The 24,256-nt window shown below is 52.1% G+C and overlaps 1 protein-coding gene across 2 annotated transcripts in view; it reads right to left on the bottom strand.

Moving 5' to 3' along the window:
* USP36 (ubiquitin specific peptidase 36) overlaps window positions 1–19,534 on the bottom strand; it is a 32,530-nt gene extending 12,996 nt beyond the window's left edge. Inside the window, exons 1-11 of one of the 2 annotated variants that reach the window (XM_027518289.1) lie at window positions 19,406–19,534; window positions 16,970–17,133; window positions 13,194–13,455; window positions 12,513–12,734; window positions 9,403–9,513; window positions 8,088–8,190; window positions 5,817–5,884; window positions 5,306–5,376; window positions 4,589–4,671; window positions 2,988–3,099; window positions 681–821 (exon numbers count right to left, since the gene is read on the bottom strand). In XM_027518289.1, the coding sequence (XP_027374090.1) occupies window positions 681–821; window positions 2,988–3,099; window positions 4,589–4,671; window positions 5,306–5,376; window positions 5,817–5,884; window positions 8,088–8,190; window positions 9,403–9,513; window positions 12,513–12,734; window positions 13,194–13,446 (1,164 nt within the window). In that variant the 5' untranslated portion in view covers window positions 13,447–13,455; window positions 16,970–17,133; window positions 19,406–19,534. Of the gene's footprint in view, window positions 1–680; window positions 822–2,987; window positions 3,100–4,588; window positions 4,672–5,305; window positions 5,377–5,816; window positions 5,885–8,087; window positions 8,191–9,402; window positions 9,514–12,512; window positions 12,735–13,193; window positions 13,456–16,969; window positions 17,134–18,249; window positions 18,411–19,405 lie in introns of those variants that run through there. The other variant, XM_027518290.1, reaches the window with a different exon arrangement.
* Between the last annotated feature and the right edge of the window lie 4,722 nt (window positions 19,535–24,256).

The following is a 24,256-nucleotide window of genomic DNA, read 5'->3' as shown; positions in this document are numbered from 1 at the left end:
CGAAGGACAAGCCTTTTAACTGCCACATATATCCGAGTTTGAGTTAGCAAATGCTGCCGTTCAGTCGCCTAGTCGGGTCTGACTCCTGGTGGCCCCGGGGACGGCAGCATGCCAGGCTTCCCTGTCCTTCACTGTTCCCGGAGTTTGTTCCAACTTACGCCCATAAAGCTGGTGATGCTGTCTTTCCCAGCATCAAGGTCTTTTCCAATGATTTCACATGAAAATACCAAATAGCTACCTCTGAATGTGCCCCCACAAGTGTGCTGGAGACCCCCCCTTCCTTCCTGGCACCCCCAAAGATGCGAGCTTTCCCTCCTGAAGGCTCTTTTCGAAGGTCTGCTTGGCAAAGCCTCTCCCACCAACATCTGGCCTTCTGAGACTTCTTCAGGGGTCTAAGAACAGGGTACCGAAAGCAGCCCCCCTCGTGTCTCACTGCTAGGCCGTCAAAAGTGGGGCCGATCCGAGTGGGACAGGTCAGAAGGACGCCTTTGTGCTCCATGAAGAAGCAGCAATAGGACCTGGACGTAACACAAAGCAGGGCCACTTCCCGGAGTATAATGAGGGCCCACCTGGAGGTGTGCAAACAGGCTCTGCCAACCTGCCTCTCCTCACCCCCCGGCCAGGAGGCAGCGCATACACCACCCCTGCAGCAGCCAGATGCCGACACCAGAGCCACTGACCTTCACGTAGCAGTAATAGTGCCCGGCATGGCAGCTGTAGCCTGAGTGGACGAGGACAGCATACAGCCCGTACATGACAGGCTCGCCACTGCTCTGGGACATGTACGGGCGGATGTTCAGGAACTCTGGGTAGCCCACATCCTGTTGGAAGAGCCAAGGAACAGGAAATTACAATTCATCAGTGAGAGTAAGGGTCAACTCGCCCTCCCAATCAGTGGGTCTTGAACTATGTGGGGCGACAGGCATGCAAGGCTGAGGCAGGAGCCTCCTCTGGTCAGTGATTTAAAAAGAAAGCAGAAAACACATCCTTTTTAAGGGAGTTTCTCTGAGAAACTCTTACTTTATTGTCCTGTCAAGCGATTTACGGTCTCCTGTCTTGGCCGTACGCCCAGACTGGTTCTCTTGCTACCTGGGTCCCACGTGCAGAAGGAGGAGAGCTGTTAGTTCTCCCTCCCGCCCCCAAGCAGAAGACTTTGAGGGGAGGGCAGGGGACAGGGCAGGGACCCAGGGCTTCAGAAAAACAGGCTGACCCCATATGGGCAATTGCAACAGCAGGTTAAAATTTTAATGGATCAGAACAAAGGTCATGCCAAAGTTTATTTCAGGAATGAACAATCTTTTGTAAGCAAATACTATCAGAAGTGAGCCTTGAACGACAAGGGTATAATGTACTGCGATTACTGCCTGTGCTCATATGGACTTTTTTAAAAAACGAGGCACAATTTACGTGGAATGAAACAGGTAGCTCTTTGAGGAGCTTACAGTCTGCTGAGTTCTGACCCATCTCCACTGATGGTAACCCACGCTCCATTCTAGAGACAGACGCGGACCCAGAAAATCCTCTCTCCAGTGAATGCCCCCATCCTGCCTGTTTCGAGCCCACGGCCAGTGGTTAGTGCTGCCTGTTCCTGGGATTCGCAGGAACAGTCAGTACCTATTTGTGTTTGGCTTCTTTAGATCAACAGAATGTCATGCTATTCATCAACATGTCTTTTCTCATCTACTGCTTAAAGGCAAACATACCCAGTAGGCTCAGGAGCCCCAGTCCAGTCTTGCCGGACACAGGGCCAAAATCAAACAGACCAGTGTCTCTCAAACTGTGTTCTAACAGCAAACTGGTTCCAGGAGGTGTTATGGAGAAACGTGAGCTCCTCTGGGCAGAAGCAATGAGACCTCGTTTAGCACTGATCATCTCCCCGATTTCCTAGAGCCTCGCATGGCGAAGCGCAATGTGAACACGTGAGTGTCAGTAAAATGGAGGAATGAGTGATGCCCTCAATAACTGAGTCTAAGAAACTCTTCATAATAAATTCCCCTGGGAGATTCAAAATGCAACACAGCTTAATAAAGGCTCTGAGAAGGCCTTCAATCAAAAACAACTGTTTTAGGGGCTTCCCTGGTGGCTCAGTGGTAAAGAATCTGCCTGCCAATGCAGGGGACATGGCTCAATCCCTGCTCTGGGAAGATTCCCATGCCACGGAGCAACTAAGCCCATGTGCCCCACCTACTGAGCCTGTGCTCTAGAGCCCAAGAACCTCAACTACTGAGCCCGCGTGCCGCAACTTGTGAAGCCCAAGAGAAGCCACTGCAATGAGAAGTCTGAGCACCGCAACCAAAGAGTAGCCCCTACTCCCTGCAACTAGAGAAAAGCCCAAGCAGCCGCAAGACTCAGCTTAGCCAAAATAAACAAAACAAAAAAAAAGAATTATTTTCATGTTGGGTGGCGTTTCCCAAGCTCAGCTGAACACAGAATATCTTTCAGGGTACCATGCAACCATCCTGCAGAACAGCAGTTTGGGAAATGCTGACCTAAACAAGCCCCTACCACCACCAGTGAGGACACTGAAGCTGAGACAAGCACCTTGCCCGAAATCACACAGCTAGGCTCCACCAACTGAGAACAGGTCTTCGGAGCCTTATAAAACAAGGCACCATCTACTACACCAGCACTCTGCAGAAGCTTTTTCCTCTACACGCCACAGAGAAGCGCAGCATGGAGCTGCACCTGCTCTGGGGCAAACACGACTCGGGAGATGGGAGCTACACAGAGCAGCCGTCATCACCTTGGTTCTTAAGGCCACCTGGACCCTCCATTGCAGGAACACCCCAAGCACAAGCAGAGTCTGGGGGGAAAAAAGACATTCTTGAACTTGACTGCCTAACAATCGTTTAGGGATTTTTGCAGAAATGCAGGCTCTTGGGCCCTGGCTTCCAGAGACTTGAATCCACTCTCTCTAAAACAGAGCCTGGAATCTGAATTTTAAAAAGGCCGACCATGAGGTCCAGGGCACTGGCTTGAGGGCTCACCTTGGTGATCTTCCCCCCACTGAAGTTGGCAAAGCGCTTGAGCGAGAGCGTCAGGACGTTGGATGTCCGGTGGATGGTGAACCGCTTGCTGGCTGGAACCTTCTTTTTGCATCTGCGAGGAAGGGGAGAGGAAGAGCTATTGGCCTGTGCTCTGAGGACTCCTGTCCTCACACAGGGTTAGCATCAGAACATCAGGACCTGCTTTTTAAAAAATTTTTATTTATTTGGCTGCATCGGGTCTTAGGGGCAGCAAGTGGGAGCTTTCGTTGTGGTGCAAGGATGATGCTCTGGTTGTGACACAAGGGCTTAGTTGCTCCCAGGCACGTGGGAATCTTAGTTCCCCGACCAGGGATGGAACCCCCGTCCCTTGCACTGCAAGGCAGATTCTTAACCACTGGACCAGGAAGTCTCCTGAGACCTGCTCTTTAACAAGGAGTCTTCTTGAATGAGAAGAAATAGTCGTGGTTGTCCTAGCTGCCACTCACGTGGCACTTAACTCTGCACCCCTAAAAATCAAATCAACGTCACTTACGGAAAGGAAAGCAACAACAGGACAAGGACTAGAAAAAAGGTGGAGATTCTAACACAAAAACGAAGCACTTTTCCCACCGGGAGACTAAGTCAGATGCATGGAAAAATAACGGGGCTAACACAGGAAAAAACAAATTCAAGCAGATGTGGCCAAGAGATAAACAGGCAGGCAGGAAATCACCGAAAGCAAAGCCAGAAGAAGAGGAAATGAAGGGGGAGAAGAGAGAGGCTAAAGTGAACAGCGTCTAGAGCTGAGGGGCGTGAACTGAGAGGGACAAAAAGCAGGGTTCTGGCACAGAATCATAAACCTAAGAAAACACAGGGAGGGAAACCTTCTTTAGTGATTATGGCTTTTAATGACCTGGATATAAGGTAACATACCCATACCCTGAGACTAGACAACCCTAAAGAAAAGAAGGTTAGAGTCACGTCTGCTGAAATAAAAAAATGACCTGGATATAAGGTAACACACTCACAGAGACTGAACAACCCTAAAGAGAAGAAGGTCAGAGTCATGTCTGCTGAAATGGAAAAGTCCCGAGGACCACTCAAGTCCAAACCGGAAGCTGCAGAGCATGGCTCATGGAGGCGGCAGGATGGCCTCCACATGCAATCACCCCACTTCTGGGCCTCAGTTCTTCTTCCTGTGGAATGGAGTAACAACAGGCCCTGCCTCACACGCGCGTGCACGTGAGCCCCTCAGAACAGAGAGCAGCCTGGGGTAAGTGCCACATGAGTGGCAGCTAGGACAGCCACAATTATTTCTTCATCTGTGCTGTTTCAAGGCTTTTAGTTTTAAGACATATTACACCACTCAAGACCGTGGACAGTGGTCAAGAGTTCCCTGGCGGTCCAGTGGTTATGACTCGGCGTTGTCACTGCTGTGGCCTGACTCAACCCCTACTCGGGGAACCGAGATGCCACAAGCCACGAGGCTTGGCCAGAGAGAGAACGTGGACGGCCGCCGCCTGCGGGGGCGAGGGAGGGACGGCACCTGGGTCAGGTTAGGTGACGTGTTTTACCTTGCAGGCTGGCTTGATCTTTTTGGCCACGATCAAACCGAAACTTACTTTGCACACATATAGGCATTCTCTCCGCTCAGGACATCTGGTTTCACAAAAAGTTCCAGAGCACGCACGATGTTTGCAGCTTGCTGAGAAGGACAGAAACAGGGAGTACAGTGAACAGCGGAAGAAAAAGGCTGACTCCAGAAATGCCAAATGTAAGGTCTTTTTCATGCTGAGGCAGCAGATCACGGCACCTCACTTGCCTAAGAACTGGCCTGCTCGCTGCCGCCTTCTGGGAGTCAGAGCATCCCATCACAGGCAACAGGGAGCCAGGCTGCTACTCCTTCTCTGTGGACCGGGATCACAGCCCCAGGGGTTTATCACGGCCGCGTGGGTCTGATCCAAACCTCAAGCTGAGGTGAGCTCGGCTCCGGCAGCCTCAGAGCGGGGATAGAGGAAGGCCGCTCGGAATTGTGCGCCCTCTGTGTGGAAGCTCCCCGCACCATGCAGGCCTCCCTGCTCAAGCCCTGCACGTGGTGGGGTCACTATTCACATCTGAGGGCACAAACTTTTTTTTAACCCCTTTTTTTTCGGAGAAAGAAAAAAAGGAACACAGAGGAAGATGGCTAAGACGAAACACACAAGAATGGAGGATTCCAAGTATCTCTTTCCTGATCTACCTGGATCACATGCCCTGATCGGTTTTCCTGTTTTGGGTTTTCTGCCCTCTGGCCTCCCCATCCTAACGTAAATGAACATCGATCAGCATGAGGTGTGTACCCGGATTTCCAGCGCCACATCCAAGTAGGGGTCGTAGGTGTCTGAGACGCTCTTGCACATGGAGCACTTCACTGCGAGAGAACAAGGGAATGGTGGGGTGGGTGCAGGGCCCCGGGCCACCACCCCCAGGTCGCCCAGGTTTTCAAGTCTGAGAACTGGAGGCACACTCCCAGCTCCCCAAGATCCCAGGACAGGAAGTGCTCAGGAGGAGAGGAGGGCAAACCCTGAGATGCCTGGCTGGCCTGGCCAGGGGCACTCACCCCCACCCCAAGGGCAGCAGCCACGTCTGATTAACTACAGAATCCAAGGAAGAGCAACACCAGCGTGTCTACAGACTCTGGACTCTGCTCCTCCAAACCCCTTCCCAGGAAGGCTGTAGGCAGGGCTGTGGGGCACAGACCAGGCTGGAGGCCTCGGGGGCCTGGCGGGTCAGCCTGGGCACCGACACGAAGCGTTTCGGGTTAATACTCTAACCCCGGCCAGAAGGGACACAGGACGTTTCTCCACTTACCCCGAGATCGGAGGTAGCCTCCAAAAATCTGATGGACCAGGGTTGTAGCCTGCGTCTGACGATCCAACCTGGAGAAAGGCCACGGCCTTCAGGTGGAGGACAAGGGGCCGAGAAACAGGTGGGCACCCCACCAGGCCCCATCCCATCACCTACTCAGCGGCAGCTCCGCCTGGAGATCTCCCCTAGAGCAGCCACCTCCCGTGGGACGCCCTCCTGCCCTCTCAGCAGGCGGCCTCACCTCCCACTGGGAGCAAGAGGCCCGATGAGCCTGCAGGCCAACCCTGCCTCAGTGCTCCCTGCTTCCGCTCCAGCTCTGCCCTCAGTCCCGCGTGGGCACCACACTTTCTGGAGGCTGCACGCGTGCTGCTAACCCTGCTCCTCTCTCTGTAGGCGGCCCCTTCCCGCCTCCTGCAGAGCGAGCCAGGGCGCCCTGGTCTCAGCCTCCCGTCCAGGCCACGTGACTGTTTATGGCTGTGCTGCCCACACATGGGCAGCTGGCCAAGGAGTACAGCCCAGAACACACGGGGGCCAACACTGGGCCAGCAGACTTCTGCTCTGCAAAACTAGGAAACGAAAAGCAACTGCCACCGTCTGTCACCAGCACTCATCAGAGGAGGGACATCATCGGTCCAAAGATCGGCAAGGACATAACTTCAGACACACCCAGACCCTCTGGGTGGGATGCCCCCAAGACAACAGGATCCGTCAGGACAGGAGCCCGGAGGACCACACAGGGACATACTCTCAGCCCAGCCGGGATGCAGGGATAGCACAGACATTCAACTACCCAGAAGCAGGACAGCAGAGCCAGACCAAGAAGCTATCCGAGACGCTGCCACTGAGCGTTCCACCCGAGACTGAGGTGGGGAGGAAACGGGAGGAACTACGGACCGAGGCCTGTGCGGCACCTCCCCTGAGGGGAGGCTCCTGGGAGTCCTGGCAGCCGGACGTGCTCCCCGGGGGCAGCAGGGGCAGACAGGCTCCTTGCGGGGAGGGGGAGGCAGGGCAAGGGGAAAAAGGAGTGTCCTGAACAAGAAGCAAACAAACAAAAGATACCAAGGCCACACCCCTTCTCAGTCCGGATAAGAGCCACCCACCCCCAGCGTGCGCTTCACTGCGCGGCCAGAAGGGGGAGCCCGAAGTAAGAACCAGGCCAATCGCCAAATCCTCATTAGCATCTGAAAGTTAGGGGGCTGCCAGTACAAAATAAGAACCAGCCCCTGGGGGCAGTGCCAAAACCCCGGGGTGAACTGAAGACCCCAAACGAGCGCATGGGGAGATGGAAGACCACTGTGAACAAGCCTTAAAACCAACATGACCAAAAGGAGAGAAAGTTCACTCAACTCGGAAAAGAAATGAGGATTGAACTTCGAGGTGCCCGTGGGGGAGGGACTGAGGGGCACGGGAAAGGGGAGGGCGGGGAGGCTGTGTGTGTGTGAGTGTGAGTGTGGCAGGGACAGCTGAGATGCGAGACCACCAACAGCCCAACACCCAGAAAGGGAACCGTACGATCAAATACATAAACCAGAATACAAGAAACACTCCCAGGAATTAAAGGGAAAAGGGACCTCTAACACCAGCAAAAGCAATGCCAGCTTGTTTTCCCGAGGGGAGGGTTACTTCCCAGCCAGGGCGAGGTCACCGAAGACAGGCGGCTTCACCGGGAGACACGTCAGGTTCAACTCCATCAGTCTCATCCTCCGAAACAGAGGTTTCCCATCCTCACGGCTACAACTCAACTTAACCTTCCTGAAGGGCGTTCCAGACATGACTCCTCAGCCATACTTCAGAGTCCAGCACTCAGTTCCATTCCAAGCCCAGGCAGCAGCACTTCCTGCCTGCTTTCTCTCAACTGAACCCACAAACCCAGGAATGATACAAAAACATTCTTGCAGCAGCTGTTTCACAAAAGGGAACACTGGTCTATGCACCCAAATTTGGGCGGAGCGAACCTCAAAAATCATCATCTCCTTACCCTTGAGTTTTCCTGCAGACTTTCAAGTTCTTGCCTAAAGATTACACTTCCCACTGCCCCATCCTCGGGACTGAAATGACAAGGCAGTTTTAAAAAGATGGGGAGAGCCCCTGTCAGTAGAAGGTCCTTGGAGAGATCTATTAGAGCATGTCCCTCTGCAAGCTGCTGGGAGAGACGCCGCCACCTGACCTGCAGCAGGAGAGGCCCTTTCTGGGGAAGCGGTGGGTCCGCTGTGGATGCTCAGGGGCCCAGTGTGGATGTCCACAGAGGCAGCATGGGGGGAGGGCAGCACGTACTTGGCACAGCCGCTCAGGCAGGCCTTCTGCATGGCGTCGATGGTATACCGCAGAAACTCATGTGCATCCTCCTGGTTCCCAAAGCGGAAGTGCCGGGCGATCTCTAAGGAGGGAAGGAAGACGCGTCAGGCCAGCTGAGAAGAGCCCCCGCCTTCTCTTCGCATGTCCCATTCCCACTGGTCTTGTGGCCATCTCTTAGCGGACCCAGGACTAAACCCAAGTGAGGAAATGGAGCCCTGCGTGACGCCCTACGTCCCAGGCACCTCCCTGATGGCAGTTATCTTCCCAGTGAGACCCTCTACAGGTAACAGAAAGCACAAATGGACACCAAGCAGTAAGGATATGAGCTCCGCTAATTAATTAAGCTGGCTTTTCAGGAGCCAATACAGACCATGGCAGATCACCACCATGTCGGCCCAATACAACACACACAGGCTTCAAAAAGCCAATGGGTGGGCCTCCCTGGTGGTCCAGTGGTTAGAAATCTGCCAACACAGGGGGCACAGGTTCAATCCCTGGTCCAGAAAGACCCCACGTACCATGGGCAACTAAGCCCATGCACTGCAGCAACTGAGCCCGAGCGCAGAGCCTGCAGGCCCCAACCACGGCGGCGCGTGCGCCCCAGAGCCTGGCTCAGCAACGAGAAGCCACTCCAAGGAGAAGCCCACACGCCGCAGAGCCTGCAGGCCCCAGCTACGGCGGCACGTGCGCCCCAGAGCCCGGCTCAGCAACGAGAAGCCACTCCAAGGAGAAGCCCACACGCCGCAGAGCCTGCAGGTCCCAGCTACGGCAGCGCGTGCGCCCCAGAGCCCAGCTCAGCAACGAGAAGCCACTCCAAGGAGAAGCCCACACGCCGCAACCAGAGAGTAGCTCCCACTTGCCACAACTTGAGAAAACCTGCGAGCGGCAACGAAGACCCAGTGCAGCCCAATAAATACATAAATACATGAAATAACACAACAGCAACAAAACTAAGGACCCACCTCTGCCAAGCAAAACAGAAACCTGACTTTCACAACACATGGACCTGGCTCCTCAGATGCTGAGAAAAGGTCTCGCAGCACTTCCTCACCTACCTCCCCGCCCAAAACACACAGCCCCTGGCCTGGCCAACCTGCAGGATCCTGGGGGATGGGGCCGGGGTGGGGGTCGCCACTGGCTGACATGGACTGCCCCATGTCCATCCAACCCCAGGGCCGGCTTTAGTCTGCTCCACTCTGTGCACGAGGCCTCCAGGCTCGAGCCCACTCCCGCCTCTTGCCCTCCGCCAGCACCCCTGGCAATGCCGCCCTCCCCAGGAGGAAGCCGCTCTTACTTCGCAGGTCCCGGATGAAGGACACGGGCTTGATGGCGTTGCCACTGTTGGCGAAGGCCTGGATGATGTGGTTCTGCATGACGCACAGCATGCAGAAGCTGCCCTGGTGACCTGCGGGCGTGGACACGCGGTCACGGTAGGGCCCTGGGAGTTCCCAGGAGAGCTGACGACACAGCCTCCTGGCTGGCAGAAAGCAGAGCCCCCCAGCCCGCCCAAGCCCTGCAAGGCTGGTGGCACCTGGGAACCCATCTCTCCGTGAGACCCAGCCCACGGAGTGTGAGCTGCCAAGCTCGGTTTAGAACGTGTCCTCTGACCTGCAAATCGCATCACATGGTCAATGACAGAGAACATTTCGGGCTTCCCGACAGACACCCCCTTCACTCGCTCTTCACCGTGGAACCTCTGCTCTGCTGCCCCCAGGAGACATCTGGGCTCAGCCAGCTCCAGGGAGACCCCAGGCACCTGCTCCCTCCCAGTCTACGTGCCCGACTCTGCGGCTCTGCTGCCCCAGGGGACACCTACATGGAGGCGGGACCAGTTGTTGCTGACCAGATGGTGCCCCCTAGGCTGGGCCAGCCCCCTGCTGGGATAAACTATTTGTTCCCCAAGGCATTAGGCTAGACAGTGCTATACTTCTGTGCGTGTGTGTGCTCAGTCGTGTCTGACTCTTTGTGACCCCCTGGACTGTACGTAGCTCACTCCTCCGTCCACGGGATTTCCCAGTCAAGAATACTGAAGTGGGTGGCCATTTCTTCTTCCAGAGGCTCTTCCTGGCTCAGGGAGTGAACCTGCGTCTCTTCCGTCTCCTGCACTGGCAGGCAGATCCTAGCTATGGTTCTAATTATGAACTATCTTAAATACAAAGAGAAGAGCAAAGACGACACCCCATTTTAGGTGATTTGTAAGGCAAGCACAGGTGTGACAGCTGAACTCCCCTCTCAGCCTCTCACACCCCCGCGCCCCACGTCCTCCGTCTGTCCCTTGACCTCTGGCAGCAGGGACCGCTGACAGGTCAGCGCTGTTCCCAGTCATGGATTCACCCTACTCCACACGTGGCACTCACCAGCGCACTGCAGCTGCACGTTTAAGCTCGCTTTCTATGACCTGTACCAAGCTGCCTTTTTGCCCTCCCTCCAGACCGCAGTCCATCCACACAGTCCCCTACTCACTCACGTCAACCCCTCCCTCTTCCTACAGTCACAACGCTGGGGTGAATGGTCCCGTACCCACCTCCTGTATGCCTGAGGGTTTCTCTAAGGCACACACCTACAAGATACACTTCTGGGTCCAAAGGCAAGCACATCCCTAGTTCTTCAAGATACTGTAACCTCAAATATAGTGCATGTCCTTCCCAAACAGATCCGACCAGGGATCAAACCTGGGCCCTTGGCACTGAAAGCTCAGAATCCTAACCACTGGACTGACGAGGAACTCCCCCCAATTTCCAATCTGTCTATGACTTCTGCTGCAGGAATATCATTTTCAACCAAGGAGAGCGTCACTCCCTCCTGTCTCCTGCGTCACTGCTCTGGCCGGGACCAGCACATCAAACACCAAACATCAAACGCAAGCGCGCAGAGCGGCCCTCCTTGCTTCTCTCCTTACTTTAAAAATGTACTTCCGGTATTTTCCTAATTGGAACGTTTTGTAGTTTTTGCAAGACACCTTTTATAAACAGTAGTAAAAATCCTTTCTGTTGCTACTGTGCTGAGTTTTCTTTTAATCATAATTTTTTTGGGGGGACATCTATTTCCAAGTGCCCTTTCTCTCTTCATCTATTAATTAAGTGACAGCAACTAAGGTAGCAAAACTAACAGTCACGTACATAGAACCCGAGGCTTCCCTGGCGGCTCAGACGTTAAAGAATCTGCCTGCAACGTGGAAGACTGGGGTTCGATCCCTGGGTTGGAAAGGTCCCCTGGAAAAGGAAATGGGCTATCTGCTCTAGTATTCTTGCTTGGAGAATCCCATGGACAGAGGAGCCTGGCAGGCTACAGTCCATGAGGTCGCAGAGAGTTGGACACGAGTGAGACACTAACACTTTCATGTAGAACTTACTGTGTGCCAAGGGCTATTCTAAGCACTGTATGTGATTCACTGAAGTTTTATAAAAACACTACAAAGGCGATATTATTATTAGTTTGCAGATGGGGGACCAGTCAGGTGACTTCCAAGGACACAGCCACTGGGTGGCAGAGCCAGGACGTAAGCCAGGCCGGCCTCGGGGTGCTCCCGCAGCTGCTGTGCTCCGCTCGCTCCACAGTCACACGTGGAGACTGCCTGACATCAGAACATCCCCGCGTTTCTAGCATGAGCACAAGCTGCTCACAGTGGTTACAAGACTCCTGAATTTGCTGGTACTTTACCTAGAATTTTTACATATCTATTCACGAATGAGATGGAACTTTAATTTTTCTCGTATTGTGCTGGTTTAATTTTGTTACCCAAATCAAGAGAACCCCGCTGAATGAGCTAGGAAGTTTCTCTCTTTTTCTTTTACTCTGGAAGAGGTTGTGAAGCATTGAAATGATCTGTTTCTTAAAAGTTTCAGTAAAACTCATTCACTAACTGTCTCAGCCTGGTGTTTTCTTCATGGGGAAAAAAGTTAACCACTGATTTAATTTTGTTAACGGTTGAAAGGTTAGTCAGACTTTCTGTTCTGTTCTGTTTGGCGAAGTTATCCTTTCTTTCATCTTTAGTTTACTGATATTCAATTTCCACTTTGGAGAACATTTTATGATGCACGAAAAATGGTGCTACTATAATGGATGCGATAACTGAACGTACGTATTTTGGAGGTGTTTTCCAAAAGCCCTTTCTGCTGTCTAGGTGATTACTTTCAGATCAGTTTAGAGACTGTTACTCTACCTGGATTCTCTTCCACTGCCCATCCTGCGGCCGGCACACCTCAAATTTACAATTTATCAGTCACTACGTAGCATGAACCTGACTCCTAAATCTGACCCAGGCTAAGAATGGCAGCACCAGGAGAACACGGGTTTGTCCAAATAAGGGAAAGTCTGGTCCTGAGCACCCACAGCGGCCCCGCGGCAAGGACACGCTCAGAGCCGCGCATGTGCAACAGCCCCCCCAGCCCCGCGCTCACTCACAGCCCCGCGTGTGCTCCTTGGAGAGCAGGTAGTTGGCCAGGGGCGGCGTGTAGGTCAAGCACTGCACGGTGGAGTTGAGGAAGCAGGTGTTGCCGAGGTTGTGCAGGCCAGCGCCCACGCGGTACACACGCCCCCAGCGCAGTGACAGCCGCTCCACCGGGAAGAGCACCTTCTGGGGCGCAGGGACCCCGTCGCTGCAGCTCTCGTAGGCGTGCTCGCTGCCTGGAGTGGGGGGACAGGATAGAGGAGAGCCTGATGTCCGAGCCCCAACACAGTCCACAGGCGCAAGCTCAGGAGGCGGCATCTGGGGGTACCTGGGTCCCCACTCCAGAGCCCAGGAGGAAGCTTGTGACCCCACAGCTCTCCTCGACGGTCTTGGCCTGGAGCCCCAGAGCCCCTCTGTGCACGAGCTTTCGCGGACAGCTGGAGTCAGCACGCCCTGGCGCTGACCCCACCCACGTCGCCTTCTAGTTTCCAAGCCCTGTTCCTGAACCTCTCGAGACAGAGCTCGCTCTCACCAACCCTGTTCTGTTACTCCTGCGGCTAAAACCTACTGGTCCCACGCCCGACCCTCACAGCTGACCACACTGTTGTTTCTGTTCCCACTACTGGTCAGTGTTTCGTCCCTCTGCCTGTCAGCACACGGCTGGGCCCTCTCGGCACCACCCTCTGCGTCTGTACCCTGTCTCCGGGCCGGTGGTTCATCTCCGCTCCGGTGGCACCCGGCTCCCTCTGTCCTGGGGTTCAGCAGCACATATTTGCTTTTCAGTGACTCCAGCTGGTAGGAGAAACTCTTGCTGGCCGGCTCAAACTCCAGCTTCTGCAGAAGGACCTTCTTGGCAGAGGCGGCCAAAAGCTTCCCCAGATCCCCATCGTCAGCCGAATCCCTGCGGCCAGGCTTGAGGGCTTCCTTCAGCTTGTCCACGATGGGCATGGTGCATCACTGGGGGACGAGAACACAGAGCAGCGGGTAAGCAGGCCCCCGGAGCAGAGCATCCCTCCTCTGACAACCCCTCCTGGGCCTTAGGGATGGGTCCCTTCTCTGACAACCCCCTCCTGAGCCTTAGGGATGGGTCCCACCATGAAAGCAGCTCTGGATCAGCCGCCGATCCTACAGAGCAAGCGGAAGACACAAGACCGCTCAGACACAGCAGCATCCACCCCTCTCTTCTCAAAACAGACACAGTGCCTCCGCCAACAGCGCGAAATAGACAGACCTCCCTGAGGAGGTCAGACTACCCTCTTCATGTCATCTCTTCAAGAAGTAGCATGGAGTAGGCACTTCCCTGGTGGGCCAGTGATGAAGAATCTGCCTGCCAATGCAGGGGACACGGCTTTGATCCCTGGTCCAGGAAGATCTCACACTCCTCGGGGCAACTAAGCCCCTATGCCAAAACCACTGAGCCTGTGTGACGCAACTATTAGCTTGGTGCAAAAGTAATCGCGGTTTTGCATTGTTGCACTTTGCAGTTTGATACTGGAAATACACTCTTACATAAATGTGATTATGCTATACATCATTTTAATGCATATTTCTCGCTTTGTTTTTTTTTTTGCTAATGAACTAAATTATTTGCTATTTTACATTTAGACTATAGAAATGTTAGACAAAAAGCAAAATCGAGCCTTTTTTTATTCACATTCAAAGTGGGTCATAAAGCAGTGGGGACAATTTGCAACATCAACAATGCATTTGGCTCAACTGCTAACGGATGTACAGCGCAGTGGTGGTTCAAGAAGCTTTGCAAAGGAGACGAGAGCCAGGATGATAAGGAGCGCAGTGGCCGGCCGGTGGAAGGTGACGATGACCAATTAAGAGCCATCAACAAAGCTGCTCCTCTCACAACTACACAAGAAGCTGCCTAAGAGCTCAACGTTTCAGCATCTGAAGCAAACTGGAAAGGTGAAAAAGGCTCAGACGGTGGGTGCCTCATGAGCTGACTGGAAAAAAAATGTCATTTTGAAGTGTCATCTTCTCTTATTCTACACAACAAACCATTTCTTGATTGGATTGCGAAGTGCAACGAAAAGTGGATTTTCTATGACAACCAGCAACCATCAGCTCAGTGGTTGGACCAAGAAAAAGCTTCAAAGCACTTCCCAAATTCAAACTTGCACCAAAAAGAGGTCATGGTCACTGGTGGTCTGTTGCTGGGTCTGATCCACCACAGCTTTCTGAATCCCAGTGAAACCATTACATCTGACAAGTATGCTCAGCAAGTCGATGAGATGCACCAAAAACAGCAATGCCTGCAGCCATCACTGGTATAACAGAAAGGGCCCAATTCTTCTCCAGGACAATGCCCGACCACATGTCGCACAACCAACGCTTCAAGAGTTGAACGAACTGGGCTACAAAGTTTTGCCTCATCCACCACATTCACCTGACCTCTCGCCAACTGACTACCACTTCAAGCATCATGACGACTTTTTGCAGGGAAGACGTTTTCGCAACCAGCAGGAGGCAGAAACTGCTTTCCAAGAGTTCGCTGAATCCGGAAGCAAGGATTTTTTATGCTACAGGAATAAACAAACTTACCTCTCATCAGCAAAAATGTGTTGATTGTAAGGGTTCCTATTTTGATTAATAAAGACGTGGTTAAGCCTAGTTATAATGATTTATAATTCACGGTCCGAAACTGCAATTACTTCTGTACCAACCTAACACTAAGCCCACGCACTGCAACAACCGAAGGCCGTAAGCCTAGAGCCTGTGCTCCGCAATAAGAGAAAGCACTGCAATGAGAAGCCCACGCTGCAACTAGAGAGCAGCCCCCGCTTGTGTGACTAGAGAAAACTGCATGCAGCAACGAAAAGTAAAATACATACACAAAATTTAAATAAAAAGAAGGAAATACCATCGAGTGACTCTGGACATCACGCCTGGTGTAATCTCCCTCAAAGGGCGGCCACGTGGGCTAACATCTGCTCAAAACCAGGGAAATGCTAACCTTGCAAGACACTCTGGTCACACACACAAATCCACGTAATAAAGGAATTCCCAAGGTGAGTGAGATAAGAGTGAGTGTGTGTGTTCAGACCCACAGTCTTCAAAACCAAGAAGGCCATGAGCCTTAAGGGGCCACCAAACACAAGAGAGGAGGCTGGTCCAAACTGGGATGCGCTGCAAGTGTAAAACACGTGGACTTCGAAGTCTGCAAAGTAAAACGTCTCAGTAATTTTAAGACTGGTTATAAACCAAAGTGTACTTTTTATTTTATTCGTTTATCTACGGCTGCTCCGCGTCTTCTTTGTCGTCCCCGGACTTCCTCTAGTTGTGGCGAGCAGGAGCTACGCTCTAGTTGCGAGGCACGGGCTTCGCACTGCACCGGCTTCTCCTGCTGCAGAGCACAGGCTCTAGGCGCTCGGGTTTCAGTAGTTGTGGCTCGTGGGCGCTAGAGCGCTGGCTCCACAGTTGTGGCACACCGGCCTAGCTGCTCTGCAGCACTGGGGATCTTCCCAGACCAGAGATCGAACCCATGTCCCCCGCACTGGCGGGCTGATTCTTAACCACCAGACCACCAGGGAAGCCCTGAAATGATCATATTTTACGTATACTGGGTTAAATAAAATTCATTCCACCTGCTTCATTTTCTAACGTGGCCAATGTAAAACCCGATGATACCTGTTGCTTGCGTTATCGGATAGCGCTTGTGCAGGCTATCTTTTTTAAAAGTGAGAGAGGAGACAAATGATAGTAACAGGACCAGAAAAGTATACCCAAGATGCGGAAGCTTGAGGTGGTGGAGCAGGCAGGGGCGTGGCGGCAGCCTAGACTCCGGAATGCCTGTGTTATTCCATCTTGGATTAGCTATAAACTCCAGGGAAAAAAATCACTGTGACTGCCAGAGCCTATTCTTTATAAAATAGGAATAAGAACAGCATTAAAGGTGCCTGTGAGGTTAATGGGGAGACACACACTGGGTAAGAGCTGAGTACTAGCTGAGGAACCGCAGTGTAACAAACCAGAAACCCCCAACACCCCTGACCGCTACACGTGGACCTACCACTTTTCCTTCCCATCCACTACCTCTCAACCATCTGGCCAAAGCTCAAGGACTATTTGAGTCACAATTAGATAAGAGGTTCCTTATATAACTCACTCCCATCAGAAAAAAAGATGACTTCCTTGGGTATGTGGTCTGTGGCCAGACCCAGGAGACCCAACTGATCAGGTGGACCCAAAATTCTGCTGGAGTGAAAAGACTCCCTCCAAAACCTCTGATGAAATCACCCAGATTTAAGTTATGGGGCACCTAATTCTGTATATGGATCAAATTTCTTTTTCTATAAAAATTTCTATAGAGAACAGAAACGTAAAAACATTATTTAAAAAAAAAAGCAAGCAAGCACAAGTTCTTTGACATGAAAAAAAATAAAAGAAGCTTTCCTAAGGAGAACTATCTAAGAGAGCCCACCAAACTGAACAATGGCTGCTGGATCACTAGCGGGCTTACCTGGGGTGTCTGAACTCTGGAGTGCTGTTCCTGCAGCGTGGGGTCAGGTGCTTGGCCGGACTAGGTAGGCAGGGTGCTAGGCCCTCAAAATCACGTGCTTCCCAGCTTTGGGCCCGTTAAACCATCAGAGCTGCAAGCGTGTTGTCCGGAAGGGGTGGCAGAATCTGTGGGATGAAAGCGCACCAGATGAAGCCACCTCTCTTCCCAACATCTCACCAGCCCTCCTCCGTGGATGTCAAGCAGGAAGGCCAACCATCTTCCAGTAACAGTCAGCATTAAGGCAGAAGGAATACGGATAGTGCGAGACACAGGAAGAGCGGAGGACAGCTGAGCTAACTAGCTGCAAACGATTTTGATGGATACAATACGAAAACCCTGCCCTCCACTAGAGATCCTAACCTTCATGCCAGCGACAAGCCCAATGAACAAATATCTCCCCCACACTCACTAGTCAACTCCAATCTTCACTGCATTTGCAAAGAGTAGGAGATAATAGATAATCATCTCCAACTTTCAGTTTTCATGAGCCAGTAAGATTTCAAAAAAAAAGAAAAGCGAACGTGCAATGACAGTTGCCAAATTTTCACTCTAGCTAAGTCTGTGGGTTTTTTCCTGAATTACCAACCACAATCACTATGATTACAGAAAATTAAGGTACTTAAAAACTTTTTACTGTGAAAACATTCATATACAATGTAGAGAGAACAGCACAGGGAACCGCCATGATCCCCTTATTCAGCTTCAATAATTACTGGGTGGGATCAGGCAATTCCTCTCCTGTCCCCATTACTTCACAGCAAGTTTTAGGTACTACACCATGTCTGATGTCCATAAATAAAAGCATATTAACTCAAAAAAAAAGACACAATGAACACGATCTCAGAATGAAGTCAATGTGTAAAGATTTTTCTCATGAAAACATCCTACAATGTCCCTCTTCTTGTCAACATCCTGTATCGCTGAGGACTGTCATGAGCAGAGACATGGGTTCGGGAAACTCTTGAAGCTAGAGGATAAGCAGAACTTGGGAGATTTAATGTTTCATTTGAGATAAACAACTCAGAGAACGCCTATCCTACAGAGCCCACTCCTCAATGTGTAGTCAAGAGACTTTGAACAAATCGAATTTTTCCAGTTTTGACAGAAAGGTGCAACCTCTACATCACCAATCCCACCCAAAACATTAAGCAACAACCTACAAATGATTTCTCTCCAAGGTGCAGCCACCTTGAGAAAAATGCTCTTGTAATACACCATCAAAAGGCCTCTGATGTACACACCTGGTAACACACTCTTCAAAACTCTGCAGGATGCTCTTTCCAGCCCACGTTTCCCACTGTCGAGGAACGGCTCATACTTAGGCTCGTACTTTTCCGTGCACATTTCTACTTCTACTCAAACAGAGCTTTCTCCATCGCCATTCAAACACATTTTCTCTCCCTCCTCCCTGTAAATGCACTTTTCCAGCATAAAATGCGCTCAAGACTCACAGGGTCAACCACGTGCTGGCGGGGAGGAGTCCCAGAGGCTGGGGCCTCCCTGAGGCCTCTGCAGCAAAGCCAGCTCCGGGCCCCAGCCAGGAAAGAGCAAACTGAATGTCCGTCTCCCCGGAGACCTGATTCTCCACCTCCCTTACAGACGGTGGACTGAGGCAGGATCAGGATGTTTTTCCTCTCTTCCATCTTTATTTTAGGAGGCTGCTCTAGCTCCGGGAACCCCAGGGGAGACCCAATACTACCAGACCAAAGAAATGGGTATTTTAAAAACTCACCATCTTGAACCCACCCCTTCACCATAACCATGAGGAACATTATTCTCTCCAGGAGTGAACCTTCCCACATTTCTCACAAATAAGATAAAGGAATAAGACATCAGCCCTGCTGCCAAATCGAATGCCCTCCCTCTGATTCTAACTTAAGCCACTCCAGAGAAAATCTGAACCCTGGATAAATGATGTTTCTGTCCGTAACGACCTGCCCGACACCGTCACAGGCTGCTGCCTCCTGGTCTGCCTGGGCTCCTGACCGGGCCAGCTCTCCCCTGCACCGTGGGTCGCTCTGGAAGTGCAGGAAAGAGCAGAGAGCAGACCTGGGGCAGCCCGGACGGAGGGCACACTTCCTGGGCCTCCCCGTGGACTCCCGAGCCCTCGGGGACTGCGCAGCCCTAGGGCCTCCCCAGAACCCCTCGAGGACAGGCATTTAGGGTCCGCTCCATGGGCCCCAGAGCCCCTGGCGTACGCACGCCCCAGGGCCTCCCCGTGGACCCCGGAGCCCCTCGCGGACTGCGCAGCTCTGAGGACCCGTGGACCTCCAAGCCCCGCGCAAACACCCATGTCTCCCCACGAGTGTCCACGGGTGCGCCCCGCGTCGGGCGGCAAACTCCCGGGGGAAGTCCCACAGCCAGACTGCGCGCCGCCCCAACCTGGTCCCAGCTTACCCGGCCCTCAGCCGGCCCGGCTACAGGCCAGCGGCGTTGGCGTCTACTCGGCACGGGCCCCGCACACGCACCATCCGGGTCTCCGGCGCCTCACACACGTGTCACGGCGACTCTTAAAGCAGACGCGGCGTGAGGCCCGCGCGGCGGAACCCCGAGAGGCCCCCGGCGGCTTTAAGAGGCGGTGCTATCTTCCGCCCTAGCCCCCTGGGTCCGCCCACAGCCGCTTGACGCTCCCAATACGTCACCTCCCCTATCTCGCGACCCAGCCAGCCTACGCGATGACGTAAGCACGCAGAGTCGGAGGCGCCCCACTCTCTAGGCCGGTACCTGGCAAGTTCTCGCAGGGCACGTGAAGTGACTGCTTCCGGGTCCGGCGCTCGGGGCGTTCCTTGGGCTGCGTCTCGAGGGCCGCTCATTTTCGCCTGCGGTCTCGGCGGTGGCGTGGGGCGGGCGCTTCGTCGCACCCTTCAGGGCATTTAGTGACCGAGACACCGATCGGGCGATAAGAGGGTAGCAGGCCCAGTAAAGCCCGAGAGCGGACCGAGAGATCTTGGGATGAAGGGGTCGGGAGTGATGGCATTTGACCTTCGCCGTGTTCCGGGCCCTGATCAATTTCCTGACCCCGCTCCCTTGCTTCATTTCAGAACCGTCATCCCGTGACAACTGCGTTAAGGTTGTGGTTGAATGTTTGCAAACACGTTTCTCTTTTTCGTATTTTAAAAAATCCTTTTCACCTGAATCCTCTTGGTTGCCACCCATCCTGGTCTCCAGGGCAGGTGGAGGTAGTGTGATCCTAGGCCTGACCTCCAAATACTTAACAGAAGCAAAGGAATATTGTTACTCCACAGTAAACGACTTTTTCCAAAAGGCAGCGCTGGAGTACTCAACCCAATCTGCTGTGTCTTTGGGAGACAAATGTGAAAGGCAGGATGGATGATACCGGGTGAAGCAACTAGAAGCCTTGAGCTAGTAGTTGTCATGCTCCTTCCCGCCCAGTCCTTCAGGCAGAGGGGGGTGGGGCTGGCGATGGAAAGAGAATGGGTGTAATTGGGACAAAATTTACCTGTAGTTATCACTTGCGGGGGTGATGTTTTTTTGAAAAAGCAAACATAAGCTGGCAAGAGCCTGATGTTGAGCTCTGCCCTGTCTGTAAGAATCCTCAACTACAGAGATTCAGATTGGAATTTGTCACTGAGTCCATTCTGTGCCCTAAAACAATGATTCAGACAAAGATTGTTTTCACTAATCCAAGCCTGATACAGGGTATAAATGAGTGATAAAAAGCTGGAGACAGGTGGTCAGAGGGCTAGTAACTAGCTAGAGAATGAGGAGACCTCAGTTTTATCCCAGCTCTGTGCTAATTAGCAGGTTTCTTTGGAGACTTAACTAGCCCAGACCTCCAAGTGATCATCTATGAAATATAGAATCTCCAGCAGATCTTTGATTCTAGTAACAATGCCAATGACATTTGCTCTTGTTAACTGAGTTCATATTATGTGCCAGATACCGAACTGGCCACTTACCCACACTATCTGATTTAATCCTCATGGCAACCCTACAAAAAGATACCGTGCCCATTTTACAGATGAAAATACTGAGCCTGCTGCATCCCAGCAAGCAAGTGGTGGTTTAAACCCAGGTTTCTCAGGCTCCAAGTTCACACTTTTAGCTCAGGCACTCAGAGGTAACCCCCAAATTTTTCTGAGATGACAAACCTGTTGCCTGAAAGGCCCACATGCTGCTTTAAAATGTGATATGAGACCTGGAAGTCGGGAGGAACCTTTGGCCACACACATTTCCACCCTACTCCCCTTTCAAATACCCTCCTAGAAGCCTTCTGAGTGAAATCTAGAGGTGCGTTCACATGGCCAATATGCAAGTCTTTCCTAAAATGCTCAATCTCAAAGGTCACCAGAGAAATGCAAATTAAAACCACAGTGAGCTAGCATTCCACACTCTCTGGAACTGCTGGAAACTAAAAGACTACATGTTGGAGAGAATGGAGTGGATAGATTGTAAAACTGCAGAGACTGGAAAATGATGCAACCATTTGGGAAAATAATTTGAATGTTTCTTTTATGTAACATACTTGCCCTATGAGCACATCCATTGCTGTCACCATGGCAACTGAACTACTGCCTGTAGGCTGGTAAATTCCAAAGGTGCAGACCTCTCCTGCCCTTATCCAGTTCCTTCTGGACACCTCTGCTGAAGGGCCCATGACCATCTTGAAACTCATCATGCCCAGAAATGGATGCTCCCCACGCTCCACTAAGCTTCCTCGCCTTTCTGCCCTGTTGCCCACTGGGCCTGGTGTGCTGGAGTTCAGACCAAATCCTTGCCCTTTTCAGCTGTTTTCCCAGTGAGTCTGGCCACATGGGGGCACTGCTGAGACTGGCAGTGGCTTTGGCTCCATCCAGGGAGGCACACTGCGGTTGCCGCCTCCCACCTGTCCTCTCCCTGGGCTGTGATAGGGCAGCCTCCTGTCTCTTCCCCTCCACCCTCGAGGTGCTAACAGCTTCCTGCTGTTCCTTTGGCTTCTCAGAGTTTCTTCCATCAGAATGTAACCAGTCCCTGCCTTAATCCCTGCTGTTTTAAAGGCTGTGCAGAGTGGTTTGGGGGTTCCTGGTTGGACTTGGACTGATGCAGACTGTAACCCCAACATCCACCTGCCTGGCTAGCATCCTGGGTTCCCCTCTCTCCCTCACCCCATGTAAATTCTCAATGAATTTTGCTAATTTTACTTTCCAAAGATTTCCTCAAGCCATTCCCTCCACTCCATCCAATTGCCCAAGGAAAGCCACTCTGCTTTCCCCTACTTTACTGGATTATAGCTGAGTCCATTGCTCAAACTGCCAAACAGAATGATGTACTTAAAAGGCCTACACAACCCATTTCACTCCTGTCTGAAATCCTTTCCTGAAACTGCCTGCTGTGCCCCAGCCCTGCTAATAGGAGAACCAAGCTCCTTAGCATGATCTCTAATAGCCTGGGGACGGGGGTAGGGGCTGGCTCCTGCCTGCCTTTCCCCCTCCTCCCCAGCCACTCCCAGCCTTGGATCCTTCAGCAGGTGTTGTTCAGTCACTAAGTCATGTCTGACTCTCTGTGACCCCACAGGCTGCAGCACACCAGGCTTCCCTGTCCTTCACTATCTCCTGGAGTTTGCCCAAACTCATGTCCATTGAGTCAATGATGCCATCCAACCATCTCCTCCTCTTTCGCTCCCTTCTCCTCCTGCCCTCATTCTTTCCCAGCATCAGGGTCCTTTCCAATGAGTCGGTTCGTAACATCAGGTGGCCAAAGTATCAGAGCTACAGCATCAGTCCTTCCAGAGAATATTCAGGGTTGATTTCCTTCAGTAGAGCTAGTCCGCCCCGCCCCCCCACCCCCAACCTTACCAGGCCCCAGTCAGGCCATCTCTACGCCAGGCTCAGGCTGGTCCTTGGCCTAAAATTCCCTTGCCTGACACCACCTCCTTCGGCACCACCTTCTCCGAGAAGTCTTTCTGGATTCCCCCCATTTCCCCCCATCCCTGTCATTTGGTTGGTGCTGCGTTTGGCTGGCAGAACATTCCACTTATACATTCAGCTGGAAATTTTCTGGATTTCTCTTCCCTTCCCCACCATACCTTATCTCATCTGTGTGTCCCCTGGGCCTGGTACACAAAGGTACAGTGGATAAATGTGAAATCCAACTAAATGGCAAATAAAATGCTAGAGATGAGATAACTGAATAATCTCTAAATCCTGAAGGAGGAAACCAGAGAAACACTGAAGATGAAAGAACGAAGTATTCTCAGTTAAAAAAAATAAAGCTGTAACTGAAATGAATCTAATTAGAAATTACCTTTTTAAAAAAAGGGCATCCCTTGTGGCTCAGTTGGGGTCTCAAAGAGTCGGACACGACTGAGCAACTGAACTGAACTGAACTGTGGCTCAGGTGATAAAGAATATGCCTGCAGTGCAGGAGACCTGGGTTCGATCCCTGGGTTGGGAAGATCCCCTGGAGAAGGGAAAGACTACCCACTCCAGTATTCTGGCCTGGAGAATTCCATGGACTGTATATAGTCCATGGGGTCACAAAGAGTCAGACACAACTGAGCGACTTTCACTTTCACTTTAAAAAAGAGGTGGGTTAACAAATTAACAGTATTGTTGCCCAGAAGTCACCTGGGGGTTCCTTACCTTGGAGGTTGAGGTAAAAGGGACTAGATGCTCCCCACCCCTCTTCCCCCCCATTTCACAGCCTGTAGATGACCAAAGATTTATGCTAATTTATGGAAATATCTATGTCACATTTCTAATTGTAAATTAATCATTGTTTCTTTTACATCAGACATTGTTAAGTTTCCTATGAGCTGCTCCTGCTGGGCCTACACAACCCTTTCCAGTTTCTAGAAACTGCCAAATTAGATCTAAACCCCGTCTGGTTGAACTCACCAAGGAATAGCCACGTGGCAGGGCTCCCAGAGTTTTGCTTTAGCCCTTTCGCCTGCATGCAGATATCCTGCAATGGACTGGGCCGGCGTTTGGTGGTTTGGCCAAAAAGTAGCCGATGGGCCTTCAATCCCTGTGCTGGCCGTGGCCACACGCTTGCCTCCTCCTCCCCTTCCCAGGCAAAGCTTCTTCTCTAAGAAAACTCATCCTGGAACTTCCCTGGCGGTCCCGTGGCTAAGGCCCCAGGCTCTCAATGAAGGGGGAGCCCAGGTTCGATCCCTGGTTGAGGAACTAGAGCCCGCATGCCACAACTAAAGATCCTGCGTGCCACAATGAAGACCCAATGCCGCCAAATGAATAAATAAAATGGAAAATTCACCCAGAGTGAATGCCACGGGTGTGTATTTTCCCTGTG

This window comes from Bos indicus x Bos taurus, chromosome 19 (genome assembly GCF_003369695.1).
Source record: "Bos indicus x Bos taurus breed Angus x Brahman F1 hybrid chromosome 19, Bos_hybrid_MaternalHap_v2.0, whole genome shotgun sequence".
Taxonomy (NCBI): domain Eukaryota; kingdom Metazoa; phylum Chordata; class Mammalia; order Artiodactyla; family Bovidae; genus Bos; species Bos indicus x Bos taurus.
Note: the sequence above shows the minus strand (reverse complement) of the source record. Positions and strands in the feature narration are given on the sequence as shown.